This window comes from Triturus cristatus, chromosome 12 (assembly GCF_964204655.1).
Source record: "Triturus cristatus chromosome 12, aTriCri1.1, whole genome shotgun sequence".
Lineage (NCBI taxonomy): Eukaryota > Metazoa > Chordata > Amphibia > Caudata > Salamandridae > Triturus > Triturus cristatus.
Window position 1 is genome coordinate 694,530,028 of NC_140595.1, and position 18,770 is coordinate 694,548,797.

The 18,770-nt window shown below is 45.3% G+C and overlaps 1 protein-coding gene across 1 annotated transcript in view; it reads left to right on the plus strand.

The window, feature by feature from the left end:
* Positions 1 to 18,770, plus strand: part of LOC146780114 (uncharacterized) — a 478,834-nt gene that overhangs the window by 240,087 nt on the left and 219,977 nt on the right. Inside the window, exon 7 of the mRNA XM_085638050.1 lies at positions 1,402 to 1,461. Coding sequence (XP_085494176.1) covers positions 1,402 to 1,461 — 60 coding nt within the window. The remainder of the gene's footprint in view (positions 1 to 1,401; positions 1,462 to 18,770) is intronic.

Sequence of the window (18,770 nt, forward strand, 5' to 3'; positions counted from 1 at the left end):
GCTGTGTGCTGAGTGGGGTTGACCTGCAGTTGCTGTTTCTGTCAAGCCTTTTCTATGTGCTGTGTCCCCTGCTTGAAGGAGATCCCCAAGGGCCTGTGTGTGCTGGCCTCCTGTTCTGAAGTCTCACAAAAGACTTCACCCCCAGCTTCCCTGAACTCTGCTGCTGTGAGTTCTGACCTGTAAGGAGGTGCCTGTGCCAGTATTGGGCCTCCGGAGGTTTTTGCTGCTGTTTGGGAGCTGGATGAGAGAAGAAACTTGAAGACCTACAAAAATCGATGCATCGCTCTTCTTGCGCTTTTTTCTGACACATCTTCGCGGTGCGGGAAGAATTTCCACGCATCGTCGCTGCGAAAAGCGATGTAGCGCCTGTCGCCACTGCAAGAATCGATGCATTGAGGGGTTGCAGCTGAAGAGGACAGACGCAGCTTCGCTCGATGCCACCGCATCGATCACCAAAGCATCCCGGATTTCCACGCATTGTACCTGTGCGGCAACTTTTCCCAACACATCACCTACGGACTGGAACTGCCACGAAGAATTGATGCATCACTTTCCCCTACAGACCAGATTCTACGCATCCCTTCTCCTGCGTGCAGCAGAACTGTCGCATCGCCTCCTCGAGATCTCAGGAACTGACGCATCTCTTTGTTTCCGACTCTGCGGCTGTTTTGCCTTGACGCATCTACAGGTACTTTGGTATAAAAGTCACGCATCCATTATTTTCTACGGTACAGGTTCTTGAAACCTTTTGGAAGTCATATTTTTAACTGTGTATGTTGGATTTTTGTCGTTTTGGTCTTGTTTGGTTTACATAAATATATTTTATTTTTCTAAACTGGTGTGGTGTCCTTTTGTGGTGTTTCACTGTGTCACTGTGTGTGTTAGTACAAATACTTTACGCATTGCCTTTGGGAGAAGCCTCTCTGCTTGTGCGAAGCTATCAAGGGGGTGAACAAGGGTTATCTAAAGTGTGTATCCCCCTTACCCTGACTAGAAGCAAGGGTCCCTATTTGGACAAAGGTACCTATCTCTGCCAACTAGAGGCCCCCAGATCTAACAACCTGGAATGTTCCGGGAATAGGGAATTGGAAGAACTTGCACAGACTGACACAGCAGATAGACAGCTGGCAAGAACATGTCATTTTCTACATCTGAGATCAAAGTCAAACCAGAGACAACTCAAGCTTCACTCTCTATCTGATGTCGCTAGATACCCTCTTTAGAAAACAATCCCATTATTGACAGCTACCCATCTATAATTCTATGCTTTCTATTTAGCAGCATATGCATGCATCGTGATTTTCTTCCTAAACTGAAACCCTTTTAAGTATAGCAACTGATGTGAGAATAAAAATCTGGATGAAGATTAGACTGTTAAGTGCATTGTCCATTTCTTTCTAGCTGCTTTCTGTTGGCTCAATGAAACTACAGTCGATGAAGTCCCTCCGCCCACGGAAGCTGGTAAGAGAAAGAAAAATCTTCCATGATCCCAAAAAGAGTCTGTAAGAACCAGTGCTGCTGCATCTAGTAATTTCTTTTGACATTACAAAGAAATACATGCTAACTAAAAACAGATCGCAATGTGCTGAAATGGTAAAACCCACAGACTTGATTATATGCATGGACAAATTAAAATTATTTCATGCATGGTAGCCCAACTATTTTTTTTGCAGCAAAACATGTGTCACAGGTATTGTGTACCTGGTGGTTCATGACTCCCAGAGTGTTTACATGCAGTTACTTATATGATGCGTATTGTAAATGAAATTACGTAATGGAAGTTGACCCTAGGACCTGGTTAACAGATTTGGTTTAAAGAGACAGCTGTAAATGCAGTTCTCTGAAGGACTTTGTTTTGGCTACCAGTTCGCTTGACAAAGTAGATTTCTACAGCAGCCTGCCCCTCACTCTTGCCACTCTCAAGTATAATGGAGAGCCACCTTTGATGGTGAGATAATTCTGTTCAAGAAGGAGGTAGAAGCTGAGACAGGAAATTGCAGGGGCTGAAAGACCAGAGAGCTACTCAATATAGTTTTTCTCTGTGGATTCCAGGAAATATATAATTTCGTAGTTAAATTAAGATTACAAACTTCTTGTATGTAAAAGAAATTGTAATAAACACAAAGGGCTTGATTATGAGGTTGTGTGTCCGATTGATACTGTCTCGGTCCCGGGACCGACCGACCTCTGGTCGGAGGTCCTGACCGCCTCATTATAATATGACCAAACACTGTTCAGTCGCATACTCCCATTTCTCAATAGGAGCTTGTGTTACGGCTGAAACCTGCAGTAACACAAGCTCCCAAGGTGCCTGTCACAAAGGTGCAGGGATGAACAGGGAACCGAATACAGAAGGAGGCCCTGCTGTGGGCCCCCAAACATGCTTTCTGACATATTTTCCATGTCAGACAGGCCAGTATGGAAACCATGCTGGAAACCGTGCATCGTAATCTCAAGGGCGAAAAGGCCCACTCTTGAGATTACTATCCGGCTTCCAACTGGTTGACGGGTTCCTGGAGCCCATCGGAAGCCAGCCGGAATGACCGGCCACTTTACTTTCTATCCACTTAAATTTTAATTAGCTAGTTCGAAAGTAAACAGCGCGGCCAATTACGATGCAGCCCTTAAGTCTCCGACCCTCTGTTGGATCCTTTACGGGCTGCATCGTAATCGGCCCTAAAATATTTTCAGTCATGAATCATCATATTTAGAAAATACATCACCATATCTGAAACACTGGTAGACTATAGTTCGATAAGTCCCAATTAATTTGATTTTGCAATATCACAGCATTTTCCTGTCTAAGTGGGTGATTTTTCGATGTCATACATAAAATTAATTTATATTACAACCAAATATTCCCCCCAGGTGGGAAAATTAAACTGTTCGTCATCCCTCGACAAGTAATCTGGATAAAATATAGAAACATTTGTAAACAAATCTTTACGTACAGTACCTTTTGCCCTCATCCATTGACCGGAGAAAGTAAAACAAAATACATCGAAGAAAATAACCTCTAAACAGACAATCCAAACGATGTTTGAGGAATTCAAATTAATTTATCTTCCATAGATATACAAATTGTTCCTCTTAAATGTTTTATCTCATTGGTATCTTAAAGTTAAATATATACATTCCAGACACCGTTGTCTTCGTTCCCCATAGCCGCCTGGAATATTCTAAGAAACCATATCAATCACAATGCATTTCCTATCATGCTTCATTTTTCTGGGGGACGTTTCTAGACACTGGATAGTTTTCATCCTTAATTTCAATGGCTTTAAGGTGTTGAAGCTCCTGTTATGATCTGGTAAAATAGGGCTCCCCATGTATCATTTAGAGCAAGGCTAGTATGATACTTAGGGCCTGATTATGATGTGGGTCAGAGTTGCCTCCGATTGACAACGCCGCAGATGCGGAACCGACCAACCTCCGGTCACCAGCCCCAGAACCGCAATTAGGATGAAACCGCATACGGTGCAGTCGCAAACTTCCATTTTACTTATAGTGCTTGCCACATGGTTCAGGGATGTGAATGGGGGCACCATAGGTGCCCCGCAGGGCCACAACTAGAGGGCCAGGGGAGAAGGGGGCCCTGCCAGGGGCATCCAAAGTCGCTTTGGGTGCCCCTTTTGGAAAGGCTGACATGGAAAGGCTGTCGGAAACCGACAGCATAATCCAGACAGCAAAAACGCCACCCATAAGGGATTATGAGCAGTGTCTGACTGGCCGCTGGCTGATTGAGCCTGTCAGAACCGAGTCGGTTTCCCCGGCCAGTTTACACTCCAACCGCCGACACTGTAATTTAGCGGTCGGAGTGTAAACATTCCATGACGGTCGTTAGTCGGAGGCTTTCCGACTGACATTTGATGAGGTCTGTAGACTGCAGTGCCACTCTTACAGTTGAGACGTACAGTTATATTGGTTAATTTTACTGTAAGTAGAAAGAATTCTCCCCTTGGAGAAATCAATCAAACATTTTTATGTCTCACAATCAACAAACAGCTCACTTCTCACAAGCTTGAATGGTTTTATCATTCACAGGAAGGTACCACATCAACATTAATTGTGCACTGAAGCATTTTTGTATTATTTATATAGAAAGTAGCATGACACAATTAATTTAAAAAATGTTTCCATTCTTAAATTCATGCATCATTAAAAATGAAGGTTTGTGCAATTATAAGCAGAAATTAAACTTAAATCCGCCCACAACCTCTCAAGTCAGTGCAACAATTATTTTAACAATAGGAAATAATGTATAGCAAAAATAAAAGTAGAGAAAAACAGGGAGAAAAATAAACAAGAGAGTACACATAGATCAGTTCCTGTGTTTCTGGCCCGCTGTATATTTACCAAGCATTGGCAAAGCCAATAGGTCTCGCCTTTGGGGGCCATATAAGTGTTTATATAGAGCAATTGGTTTTGTTAACGTTTTTAATATGTGTTGTACAACATGGTGAATGTTGTGCAGCATGTTGAAAAGTTATAAGTTATAGTATAAAAAGTGTTATAACCATTTTTGTCACCTTTTATATAACCTAGAAAACATTATACACAATCAACCTTCTTTCTTTTGTCAACGCTTATTTTCTTAGTGAGCTTTTTAAAATGAATACCATGCAACACACTAGAGGCCTGGTAGCAGTGTTGGTGGTGAACCTGTCAGTTCCTTGTAAGTGTAAAGTAAAACACCCAAGTCTAAAAGCCAGAATATAGATTTTTTAAATGTAAAATCACACATAGCACCAGTAGTCCCTGACACTTGAAGGGACTACTTACTGTGCAGATGTGTACAGGGCAGAATTCGGTCACCCAGCTAAGTAAGCTATTTGCTGAAGTGAGCGTACCCTGCGCCCTATGCTGTATCCTGTGGGGGCAGAAGCGAAATGTGAATGACACTCCAGCAGACCAATGGATGATGAGGGCTGACTGAATGCCCCTGGAAACAAGCATAAACATAACAGTCACGCTTTGCCAGATCTGAAAAAAATAGAAGCTTTGGTTCTATCCCTTTGTTGATCTTCTTATGACACTTCACCATTTTATTGGCTATCAGGTTTGTCGGCCCACCAAAGGTGTGCTTCTTCTGCAAAGCATGGACACTGCAGTGTCCATTGGCTTCAAAGGAGGCACACTGTTATCAAACCTAAAGCAGGCCTACCAAAAATAGTAGCCAACTTATGCCCCATATATGTCTGTGTGCCAGGAGGAGAGCAGGCCACAACAGATGGCAACCAGCGCCATCCAAACATCGCTGTAACTAGAAGAGCCAACAGTACCCACAGCGCTCCAACCAGAACCTTCTCCGCACCAGGAGGTAAGCGCTCAAGGGGCCAATGGCATCCCAACAAATATGGAAACTGACACAGCCCTCAGTCTGTTTGGGAGGTGAGCAGTCAACAACTAATCGCCGGCGCAATGCATGACTTTGGGCCACCAATGCAAAACCCACCATGTTCTCCCTCCCCCTTCCAGTCCTGTGGGACCAGTGTTTCCAGAGTGACACAGACATAACCTTTTAATTTCCACATTTACACAATGTTCCCAGGTTTAGGGATGCCAACAAGTCATTTACAGGTTCCAGGCCTGTAATGCACAATGTGTAGGCGCTATGACTCCAGGTGCAGTGCTCCCCAATCCCCCAGAAGGCAGGTGGTGGATTTGTAAGGGTGCTCACTCATTATCTGCATTGTATGCCCCACTCTTTATAGATGGCACTCGCTCCTGCAAGTGTTCGAAATAAACGTTTGTCCTTCTTCTATTGCAGCACTTGGCGGTGCACTACTCAGACACACCGTTCTATTACACCAGGGCCCAGGAAGATGCCAGTTTTCAAATAAGGAATGGTCCAAAAGCACACATCCGACGTAAGGAAATGTGCCCCTGAGTTTTGTAGCCAACTAAAGGCTTGATGCTTCAGCCTGGCACCCTCACCTTGGCATCACACATCACGAGAAGGGAAAGGGTGCCAGGCAACGGCTGCGTGAAGAAGAGTCTGTGAGCGTCACACTTGTTTGTCACTTTGGATGGTCCGTCAGTAACAAGCATATATCAAACTTTACTTACCATAGGAGTGCACTTTGCCATATGTATTCATAAGTGTAAATAAGACATGCATAAAAAACAAAGGGACGAGAATGTCCAGTTGTTCTAACATGTCTGTAGAGCGCTATGCCGCGGAGGGCTCTGCTGGTCGTTCTAAGGGCACATAGAATAATCATCTTTGTTGCGCAAGCTGGTTTATTTTCATCTTTTCTTGAAATGTTGCCATGTTGAAGCTTGAGATCACATGAGAGGCGCCTCTAGGTGCTTATCCTAGCATTGTCCTGGTATCAGCTGCAGACATGCGTGGGTTCTCTTCCCCGTAAACAGAAGTGGTGTTTCCCACTCATCTGAATAAAGGCTTTTTAATCGTGACAATGCATGGCTAGTCATACAAAGGTTGTGGTTAAAAGAGAACGGCTTGGAAAACAAGCGCGGTTGTGAAAGTGAGAGCGACCACGCTGGGTTAATTAGTAACCTGATTCTGGAATGCAACTGGCACACTGCGCGCCGCTGCTCCTCCGCTCACTTCCGAGACCCATAGGCCATGGGACTGAACGTTTAGAGGAAAGGTGGGACATGCACCCATCTTTGGCCATGTGCGTTCTTTCATTATTGAAAGCCACACGCAAAGGCTTTTGGAATGTGTGGGAGGAGTCCGACCCACACGGAGAAGTCTCTGGGAAGTCTGGAGTGATTCCAAGAGGCCCTCTCCTAGTGCAATGCATGCGCGCTGCGCTAGGCTCAACCTAAAAAGGTAAAATGATACGTTTCTCTCTCCAAATCATCTAATATATTGCAATGTGTAGGGGATCTTGCATAACATCAGACTACATCGATGTGTTTCGGTGGCTCTTCGGATATATTTCCACCTTCTTCAGGACATGACAAAACTATAAATCTCTCAGAGACATGCACAATAGGACGAATTAATACCAATATAACAAGAAAGACTGTTCTATTCGACTTCCTCTATTTAGATACAGTGACCCAAGGATTGCTGCTCCAATCTATTTAGTATTTGGCAGTCCTCATGTTGGATGGTTACTCTTTTAAGAGCGCAAGTGGGTAGCCAGAAAGAACCTGTGCATGCGTTCGGGTTGTGTTTTATTCTTTTGTTTGACCTCAATTGCTGAAGATCTAGTGGGGGGGCCTTCAGCCTCCTCTGAGTATAAGATTTGTGTCGTCCTTTGCCTTGATATCAAAATAAAAGGTGCCCTATATTATTGTCAGGAGTCAGTCCTTTCACTCATGAGCTTGACAGGTTTCCGATCTACTGACTGTCATCTTTCCGAGCAACCTTAAATTACGTGCCAGTAAACCAGTTCTTTTATGTCATTTTATTAACACCATATTCACTTTTTTTACCTTTCTAACAGCTTGTCTCATAATGACTTAACCTTTTCATGACTGAAGGTTATCGTGAATCACTGTTTTCATCACAATACCTTCCAATTCTGTCACATATGTCTGTGTATGTTGTCATGCTCTGTACTGTAAAGTGTTATGATTCTAACCTCCAAAGTCATGTCCTTATTTAGGAAATGCTACTTTTCAATGCAGGGATGAACAAAAAAAGGACAACTTTTCAGAGGTTAGACCAACTTACAATACTGATCATGACAACATATGTGAAATCGATGAGCAGGCAGAGAGAAGTCTCCCCAACCCAAATTGTAAGCCAAAGATCAGATTTCCTATCTATTCTGTTTTCAATGATAAATTCCTAAAACAATATTGGGCCTATTCACAAACTGCATGTTGTAGTACGTCTAGAAGTACTACAGTAGTGCCACTAAAGTACTACAAAATACTAAGCAGAAACCTAAGAGTGAAAATTTCCACCTCTGTTATCGTTTCTATGGGGAGATCCTCACACATTTAAGTGTACTACTTATTAGTTAAGGTGGGAGAGACCAGGTGGAGTGGCTGAAAAAAAGGGTGGTTCTAACTTCTAAATGGGAGAGGTTTAGGAAGGATAGATAGATTTTTATTTGTTCCAGTTATTTTATTCTGTCACAATATAAAACAACAGCGTTCTTAAAGAAATAAAAGTGGCAAGAAGACACAATATAACCTATTGCCTTTATACATTTAGTAACTCATATATCTTTCCAATAAAAGCCATGGTCAGCCAGTCTATTGTTATAAAACACAATGCACCCAATTTGGGCCGTAATCCGAAAAAGTGCCAGATGCAATGTGATTCAGGTCTGGGACTGAGAAGGCCTGAGTGCAACTTTAAAGTACAATGGAGAGCAGCTAAAGCGAACTACAACAGACCAGGCAGATAAAAAAGGTTGATTATTGCATCTTCGGCAGCCAAACAGGACTGATGTTTTCTTCAAAGGTACCAGTGCTGGAGTTGGATAATCCAGTGAATAAGGTGCAAGCCGCGACCATGCGGGTATGCAGCAAGTGTGTTAGGTGATGGGACCCCAGGGGATCTTATTTGGACAGCAAGCATTTTATATGCTGAGGGATCTTATAGAAGGAAAGTGAAGAACAGATTGATATTGGAAACGTGCCTGGTGCACTGAGAGCTGGCAGGCTTTCTCCTAGGCGGGGCCGATGACTGAGATGTAAATTTAAGGCTCGATTAAAGTAAAGTGCAAGTGCAACGAGATGTCCATTTTGGTTGTGCTCTAATAGACTTTTGAGGTGAAGAGCCAGTGATCTAAAAGAGACCCGAACAGATTACAAATGAAAAAGTGCCCAGTTCCCTAAGAACTGGCAGGCACCTCTGTACAGCAAGATCAATGGCTGGAGTGCAAATTTAAAGTTCGACAAAGGTAAAGTGGAAATGCAACCAGATGACAGAAGTCCATATTTGCTGTGCTCTGATAATCCGATTCTTTTGAGATAAGGAGCAGGAGATCCAAGGCAGACCAGAGCAGAGTAGAATTGGAAGAGTGGCAAGTGCAGTAAGATCTGGCAGACATCTCTGCGACAAAGCCAATGACTGGAGTGTAAATTGGTGATTTAATAGGGTAATATACTAATACAATGTCATGTGGGAAGTCCATTTTGGCTGTGCTCTAGTAGTTAGATTTTTGAGGCGAAGCACCAACGATTGGGGACCGGCCTGGTTGGAGCAGATCTACAGTGGCCTGCCACCACAGACAGGCCCTTTGGGGCCTCTCCTGCTTGCCATAGCCGGGGTAACCTGAAAGAAAGAATAGAGGATCAGGGGATTCCCAATTTCAAAGGCTTTCTGGGTGTGTTCAGTAGCTTAAGTGCTTTTTTGAGAAATCTCACACATTTAACTGATAGTCGCGCATCCATACCACTCAGACATGTGGCGACGGCCATAATGCATTGTGTTAAGTTGAGGTTGCGGAACAATGATTTCCACCAATAGCCCCTTAAACTCTTAAAATCTTAAACTTTAGTTCTGGACACAAGCATCTCAGCTGAGTTAGAATTTCCTTCTTGTAGTTGCATAAACTGCAGTTATGTTCCACTGACCCAGTTAAACGGCCAAACTTGAGGCCTTTTATAGGGAATTAAGTCACATCTCAACCTCAAAAAATCTTTTGTGAAGGCCAATTTCATGGGGCTAGCTAGATTTGATGCTTTCCCCAGCTCTTGGTACAAAGTCTCACATAGATTGGCGTGGGCTTTTTGAGAAAGATCGTGTTTCTCATTGATTTCAGATTGTATCTTGGCCATTTTAACTAACAATTTTGCAGTGAGCTTCAGGATTAGATTTTGCTTAAAGATGTTCTGCGTGTTGAATGCTTCTATTGCCTCCCTCGGCTAGGGTTCCTTCAGTACTTTTTTGTCTTAGATACCTTGCCCTATCATTTCTCTAAGGGACCCCGAAGGGTCATACTTCAGCTTCGAATAATATTCCAATAATCGGGCTTTCAACATATTAGTTTGTTTATTGAGACCGAATTCCAGCCATATCGGTGAGGATGGTGCAGCATCAGGAAGGTTGAGTAGACGTCTGTAACATCTTGTCTGGGCTTTGTCCAGCCATGAAGAGATGTGATCTTTAAAAATCAATGAGCCGTACATGAGCATTGGTATAAATTTGTCATCAATGACATTACAGATGGCAGTTAGATGTGGACTGGATGCCAGTTTTTTTAAGCTCATTGTCCTTGACAAGGCAGATTCCTTTAGGATGGACAGGTGTGTGAGATGGGAACCACGCTATTTAAAACAATTGCCCAGATATTTGAGGCTTGTCACATGTTCTTGCCCTTCCCTGCGCACCCAGGCCTCACTGCTCACCTGACGCCACCGGCGTGTCTCCAAGAGGGCCCACCACGTGCCGGTGCAATCTTCAAGCCCGAGGCCCGTGAGCCTGGCAGCCTCCTCAGCTGATTGCTGGCTTCTGTGCAACAGGCCCCCAGCGCACCCTGCGGCACCGCACCACGGAGTTCTGTGTGTGATGACTGCTCCCTCTGGCCTACACTGCAGTCCAGCAGATCTCATATAAATCTATTCCAGACGGGCACACCAGGCCTACTGTGTTATCGCAGGCTGCACACCCGCTCAGCTCTTCAGGTGGGCCTACCTCAGTGCACCGCAAGTCACGGTCCAGCCTCCAGGCCGCTGCAGCATCGCAGGCTGCACACCCGCTAAGCTCTTCAGGTGGGCCTACCTCAGTGCACCACAAGTCACTGTCCAGTCTCCAGGCCACTGCGTCATTGTAGGCTGCACACCCGCTCAGCTCTTCAGGTGGGACTAACTCAGTGCACCGCAAGTCACCGTCCAGCCTCCAGGCCACTGCATCATCGCAGGTTGCACACCTGCTCAGCTCTTCAAGTGGGACTAACTCAGTGCACCGCAAGTCAACGCCATGTGGCGGTAGGCCCGTGCCGGGTGCAGTGCCTCAGGTGCCACTACCTCTGTGCACCACAAGTGACCGTCCAGCCTCCAGGCCACTGCATCATCGCAGGCTGTACACCAGCTCAGCTCTTCTGGTGGGACTAACTCAGTGCACCGCAAGTCATCGCCAGGGGGCGGTAGGCCCGTGCCGGGTGCAGTGCCTCAGGTGCCACTACCTCTGTGCACCACAAGTCATTGTCCAGCCTCCAGGCCACTGCATCATCGCAGGCTGCACACCTGCTCAACTCTTACAGTGGGACTAACTCACTGCAACGCAAGTCATCGTCCCGTGGGGCTACCACACAAGTCTGCCTCCAGCAGCCAATAGTATGTCTTCGGTAATGCTACTGGAGCCCTTCACAGTCACGGGGCCAATCCCGTCCTAGGCAGGCCGCTCAAAAGCCTGGGTGGAACGTCTGGAGACGTTCTCCGAAGGACACAACATCCCAGTGCTGTGGCAGTGGCACACGCATAGGCGTATGAGGAGTGTGAAGAAATGGCCCGGGACTCTGGGCATGGTTCAGTTCTGGGCTCTGGGCATGGTTCAGTTCTGAGCTGGCCACAAAAGTAACTATGGCGTGTGTCTGTTGTAGTGTCAGCGCCACCCGGATCTTATCAACAATGTTGCAATGTAGCATGCACCCTGAGGGTGGGCTTTCCTGAATGGATAACTAAAGGAGCGCAAGACAGCTCGGGGTCTTGGCTCATACATGCCAACTGTTGTGTTTGTATCTTCATTGCCACAGCATAAGCCAAAGGCCTAGCCTCAATCGCATACTTGCTTGATCATAGACATGACACATCTGTGTGAATTAGAATGTTTTAATCACATTCGGTGGAGTGTTGAAGCTGGACCAGTGCATGGCCATGCAATCCCCACTTTACATTGTTGCCCCGTGGAGGGCCAGCCAGAGTCGTTTAGGGATTGACAAGTTCATCGGAAGAGGAAGAGTTCAGTCCGCAGTCTGAATGCTGTGTCATTGGTAACCAAACCAAATATGGCAGTCCATGTTGAGGGCCAAGGTGAGTGTCGCAGAGTGTATCGGGGGACAGTGGAAGGTGTTATTCCAGGGCATGATGCAGAGGGCAGAACCAAGCTGAAACAGGCCATATGGCGGAGATAAATGCTACTGCTTCCTTCTTACCAGAATAGCAGAATCATCCACATCATCGTCCTCTGATGTGTGATGTGCCTCACATGTGGGTGGTGGTTTTTCGTCTGCAGCACTGTGTGACACTGACACATTAGGGGCGGAGGTGGAATGTCTGCCGCACTGTGAGGCACTGACACATCAGGGGGCGGAGATGTAAATGGAGTAGTAGCAGCAGCATTCATCTGCGCCAGGCCTTGTGGCAGCAATGCCTTGATGAGGATCTGCAGGGCATGGAAGATCCCAGCTACATCTCGCTGGTGTGCAACCGTGGCCACCATTCATTCCGCCTGCATTCGCACCATGTTCTCCATGATCCTCCGCATGTGTCCCAACTACCTGGTGACATCGCTGGAGCCACTCTGACTAGACAGTTGTTCTTGTCTCAGAGTCATGACTCCAGCGATGTCAGCCATGGATTGTTGGAGAGCATGGACCGGACTGTGGGTGTCCGTTAGGGGCTATAAGTGGTCCCTGATGGCACTTAGACACCCACGTATGGCATCTAGTTTGGCTGCCCTGAGGTCAAACCCCAGCTGCACCTGATCAGCCATCTCCTTCTGGCCATCTAACACAAGGCATTGGAATGCCATGTGTTGGTCGTGGGGGTCCTGGGTGATAGCCGTGGTGGTGGGTGCTTCCTGCTGTGTGGTCTGTGCAGGGGGTGGGGTCTCCTCGATGCAGCTGGGCTGCCCTGCTCCTGGGGGTGGAGAGCTGAGGGTGTCCATGAGCTGTTGGAGGGCTTTGGTGTCGATGGTATGGAGGTCCTCTTCATCATCAGTTAAGAGATGTACAGTCTGCTCTGCAGGAGGTGTTGATTCTCCCTCTGCAATGTAAAGGGGAGATGCAGTTTAACCGTGTGTTCCATGTATGTTCATGCATTGGACAAGTTTACAGACAGACTGCATGACAATGTTCATTGTGACTGTTTGCGAGGAGATGCCAATTTGAGCGGGACAGTGGACTTTTCTACACCATCAGGGATGTGAGGTTGTACTTGTACATTATCATCTCACAGTTTCCTGCTATGCCAAATGTGATTGGCCAGTTTCTACACACAAGCGGCAGCAGTTGTGTCCTCTGTTCTGTTGTGAAAATGTTGCAGTTTGTACCACATTGTTGTCAAAGTTGATGTGCTCTGATTCTTATGTGTGTGTGCTGCATTGTGGGAGAGTCACCCCTGCAGCCCTGATTTTGCTGGCCCTTATCCTTTTCAGGCAGTGTGCCTTTTACTTCTGTGCTCATACAGTGGAGATATTGCAGACTTGGGTAAATTGGGCTTTTGGTGGGAGTTGGGACTCTTGGACATGGTTTGTCTGCAGATGTCTTGTTGACGTCAGGGGTTGTTTGTGCACGTGGATGTGTAAGAGTGTGACCTGCTCCTTTACGGATGTGGGCCACACTCAGCCACCTCAGTGTCATGGCGTGCAACATGTCATGATAATTGGACTGCAGCCATGCTAATCGTCATGCAGTGTCACTTGCATTGCCAGTGTGGGTCATTGGACCCGCAGCTTTGCTGGGTTCAGCACATGTGCATGGGTTTGTTGTGAGATTAATGATGTGTGGAGAGGGCCCCCTCTGGGCACATTGTCGACGGGGGCCTACTTGCTGTTTCTATGTGTGCTGCAGTATGCCAAGGAGATCAGGGACATGATTCAGAGTCATTGTGGGTGTGCACTGTGCTATACTGAATTGTGCGTGTGTGCCATTGTGCCCATCTCCCCCGTCCCCTCAGTCCCTGGTCGTTACTCACCCTGTTGGGTCAGGTCATGTTGACCAGTGTCCGATCCTCCAACTCCTGCCACCATCTCACCACTGATGACTGTGAACACCATTTTCTCCATCTCATCTGCTCCTGATGTGGCACTGGACTCCCACCTCCAGTCTGTATTGCGGCTTTCCGGTTGTTAGCAAGTTTCAGCTTGGTTTTGCACTTCACATCATTCCAGCGCTTCTACCAGTCATCCACTTCCTTTCCCTTCACTCCGACTGCATTCACCTTGGCCAAGATGGACTGCCATATTGCATTTTTAGTTGCCAATGACACAGTGGAGGTGATGAACAGTTGTTGGTGGTGTTCTATCACCTCCGTAATCAGGATCTTGTTTTCCTGCGGACTGAATTGCGGGTTCCTCTTCTTGTTCTTCTTGTTCTTCTCCAAGGTCCTTGGCTGATCTTCCGGGGGGTTTGTGGGGTTCTGGATGGCCTCTGTAGTTGCTCCAGCTTCCTTCATGGTGCTTCTCAGTTCTTTTTTTTTTTGGGGCAGCTTTAATGGTGAATTTTCCCACCTCACGTGGGAATAGCAAGCCTGGCGCTGATTATCGCTAATATTTTTATGGCTGTTGGGCCCATCGTAACTTTTTTCAGGTTCGGGTTTCCTTTTTTATCGGTGTCCAGGTAATTTTAACGCAGACATTTGATGTGTTATCGGGTAACTATCGCCTGTTGCCGGCGTGTTGACAGTACGCCGTTAACACGGCATTAGTTTCCCCCGATAGACGGCGTTATGTAAAGTTGCGTTAGCCTAGGTTGGCGATGATTATCGCACATTCTTGAGAATAGCCCCCCGATATTTTCTTTACCAGGTTACAAAATTTTGTGGGATTTTTGTTTTCAAGGCCATGCGGAGTTCAATCAATTCCATTTCTTCGTTGCACCGGAGGATTTACTAGGCTTTGGGACTATAGGCCTTCCTTGTCTTCTGGATTTCGACTGCTTGTAAAGGGGTATTGCTGATTTACTGCTCTAATCTCCGAAGCTGGTTTAATTCTTACTTGAGAGATCTCACCACAAGATTGCGAGATCACACATGGGTCTGTGGACTTCCTGCTTTTTGGACCTTGTTAATGAATCTGTCAGTTAACTTTTTTAGTGAATTCGGCGAGTTTGCAGGTGTCAGAGGAGATTTCCTGGCCTTGTATTATAGAGGTTCTCTCAGCCCCTCTTGAAGGAGTAAGGATGGGGTTCAGGAGGGCTAGGGAGCGGTTAATGGAGGAACAAGTGAGGGGTTTATTTGTTTTAGAACCTGGACACTGGTTTTGTTTTACTCTCCCTTGTAGTAAATGATTAGTTTTTTTATATAAAAAAATATCTGTGGCCACTTTAAACCATACGCTGTATTTGTTCTTGGAGAGATGAATACTCTCTCTGTATCCTCAAGGAGTTAGAATAAGGGTAAGGAAGATCACCTGGTGAGGTGAGCACCATTGATCCTATTCTTCTACCTCACAGTTTTTATGACCATTTCGCTCTGTTTTCTGTAAGTCTGATGTCTACCTTTAATTCGATTGTCTTCTTTGATAGCCAATGTACATGTTCTAAGATGCAAGATTGGTCCTATTCATATAACCGAGGCAGGAGGGAGCTTGGATTACAAAAAAAAAATGGCAGACCTGTGCATATTTCTTCATCCGGACACCAAATCTCTTTCACTCTCAGGTGATTCTGAGGTTCAAGTCCTGACAAATATATCCAAGGTACCCATAGGCTCCCAGTTATTTCTTATAATTATTATTATGTTTTATATGCGACGTGGGGAGGAACGATCCCACTGAGCAATGACACTGGTGGCAGTGGTGTAACTAACCTTGAGAGGCCACCCGGGCAAAGTACCCCCCAGACCCAGTCAGGAATACTCAGGCCAGGGGCCCATTACCTGTGCACACTGTGGGAGGGGGCCCACTGGATCTTGCCCTCCCTCCCGCACCGCAGCAGCTAACATAACAAACGACAAATTATGGGGCATATTTACAAGCTGGCGATAAAAAATTATCGCTGCTTTTGCTAACGCGTGAAACCTTGCTTTAGCGTCGGAATTCCTAACACCCGGCTTTGCATCCCTAATGAGATGCAAAGTGGCAGGAAAAGTAGCGATAACCCCTGTTATCACTACTTTCCTTACGCCTGCTTCAGGACTGACTTAGCCATGATATCCTATAGAAGGTGGATATCATGGCTAAGTGTGTGAGTCCCTATCAGCAAGCTAACGCCGCACTACCTGAGATTATCGCTGGGTTTCCAGCGATAATCTCACGTTAGGCAGTTAGCGTGAGGATTTTTATTGCTGAGGAGATAAGCGTTGCTAATAGCACGCTATCTCAGCGATAAAAATCCACGTTACCCGGCGATAATTATCCTCACGCTTAGAGCGCTGAGCGATAATTATCGCTGGTTGTTGCTGATATGCCCCTATTATCTCCCGTCCAGTGGAAGCTGGTGAAATTTAAAAGTGGTGGGACATAAACAAATGCCTGAAACGGAACCGCTCAAAGTACAATTTCACCAAGGCTGGTCTCTGGAGATTGAAAATGTGTGCATTATATACCATAATTTACCAAAGACATTGACTATGAGGCTCTATTCATAAAAGGCAATTCTTAAGGTTTACTTAATAAATAAGGATTTATAGAGGTCTCTTTTTGTAGTTAGGTGGCGCCCACTTGGCCAACTGTTGTGCATATGTTACTTTAAACACATTTGTCTAATGCATTTGGGAGCAAATCTTGTTTTCAGATGCAGGATAATTAACACCAACAAAATGCAAAAAAAAATCAATTTTCAGTGCAATACAGAAACATCTCAACACAGAGCGAGAGGTCACTACAAAAAACGTGTCACAGTCTAGGTAGGAAGACAAGCTTCTAAAGCCACACAAACCACAGTTACATCTAGCCTTCTACAGCATAACACCCTAGTGTGCACTGCTCACTGAGCAGCCACGTCATATGCACTCTGTGTGAAAAATTCACATCAATCCAGTGCCAGCATGGAAGGGTCTCTGCAGTGAAAATCTTCAATTACATCAAACAAGTAACACCTTAGTCCTGAAATGTGCTGCATCACATTTAACATCAAATTCACAGAGTAATCTAGCAACCACGAAACTTCCTATTTTAGAAATAAATTGTTACAGACCGTACTGCTTGTTGATTTCTCCCACCGACATTTTCTTCACTCCACTAAAGGGCTGTTGGCAAGTGCAGTCTCATAACTTCTGAGGCACAATCGCTTGCTTTTGCATTTCAAACGGCACACTGCGGTCTTTATATCTAGAGTTAGAGTGCCTCGACACATTCTTCTTTGTAATTGGGATACACGTGATCCTGAGCTCCCCTTCCGTCACTTGGGGCCTAAGCTTTAAATCGGTGTCATGTGCATGCATAAATGAAAAGTGAAGCTGGACACAACCTGACATCAGAAAATAACATGTTCATTATCACTGACGTCTAGTTACAAATACCTTGATCTCACCGTTTACCGCTTCATCACAAAGTGAGGTGGAGTAAAAACATTTCTAGCTGGCCCATACGTCATGAATGTTCAATTCTATTAAGGACACAGAGGCCAGGATTATGCTTCTCTTTCTTTACAGAGTAAAAACACAGCAGTCAATTAAACACTTGCAAACTTTAAACCACATATCCCATGAGCCCCAATAGCCCAATATCTTGTCCAATCATGGGGACCACATCTCCTTATATATATTCTTATTACAATAGTCCTTCACCTCTCTTGACGAACATCAACATAAGGCCTCCAACCAGAGTCCAATGAGAAACCTTTGGTGAACACCAACTTGCCGCACTCCACGGGTAGAGCCAGACTCAACAGAGGAAGGCGAACTCCCTTCGGAACCATTTAATCGGCCAGAAACCAGTGGTTCTTCTGTCATCTTCATGCGGATATATTATCCATCCCTGATAAAAAGAATATTGAGAATAATATCGAGCCCCTCAAAGACAACATAAAGAATCTTGGGAGGGAAATTTCAAATAGAAAAAAAAAGTAATCAAGCAGTGCTTCACAAGCAAGAGCAATAACATTTGAAATGCCACGTAAAAATGCAAACAGAGTTTAACTTAAGAGGGTGGGATAATCCTTGCCTCTGTGCCTTTAATAGGATTGGAAATTCTAGACGTGTCATCTTGAATTCTTTTTATTCTATGTCAGGACCAAAGGCATCAGATTATCCTAGATTAAAGTTGAGCCACCACCATAAAATACCCTGAAGGTGGAATCAAAAGACCAATGCACCGCAGTCATAATGTCTTCTAAATGAGAACCAGTAGAAAAGGCTTTAGAGGCCATAGCCCCTCACACAGAATGCATCCCAAAAAGGGATACATCAATTTCAGCTGCTACCAGCAGCCATTTAATCCAATGGGCCAAATTTGCCAATGAGACCTGACAGAAAGGTTTCTGTAATGATAAAAGCAGTTTATCTGTAGAATCTCTGCAAAACTAGTCGGTACACTTCTCACAAGACTTAAGACATTTAACCACACATAATTTTTGATTAGGAGGGGAAACTGGATAACTAATACATTGTGATGCAGTTTTAGCATGGCGTGAAATAGAGAAAGAGACCCCAGAAGGAGTAAATACTCTACCTGCTAAATCGTCTACATAAAATGAGTCACAGAAGAAGCGTCAGCTTGGCAGACAACTGTTTGTGAGAGAGAGTTTTGTTTGCGAAGCACAAAATTACATCAGCATCCCATAATATGGAATTTTTCGGTTGAGGGGAGTGGACCAACCGAAAACCCCTAAGCAATTTGCATGCTAGAGGATATTCACCATCCGGTTTTCCATCCAGATCAGGATGTCCAGTGGAATAGCAGAATGGAAGTTGTTTATATGCTAAACCCTGGTTAGCAAGGTCCGATAAAAAATTCACAATCATAGAGATAACCACTCCCAAGGAATCCAACCGTTCACTACACCAACATG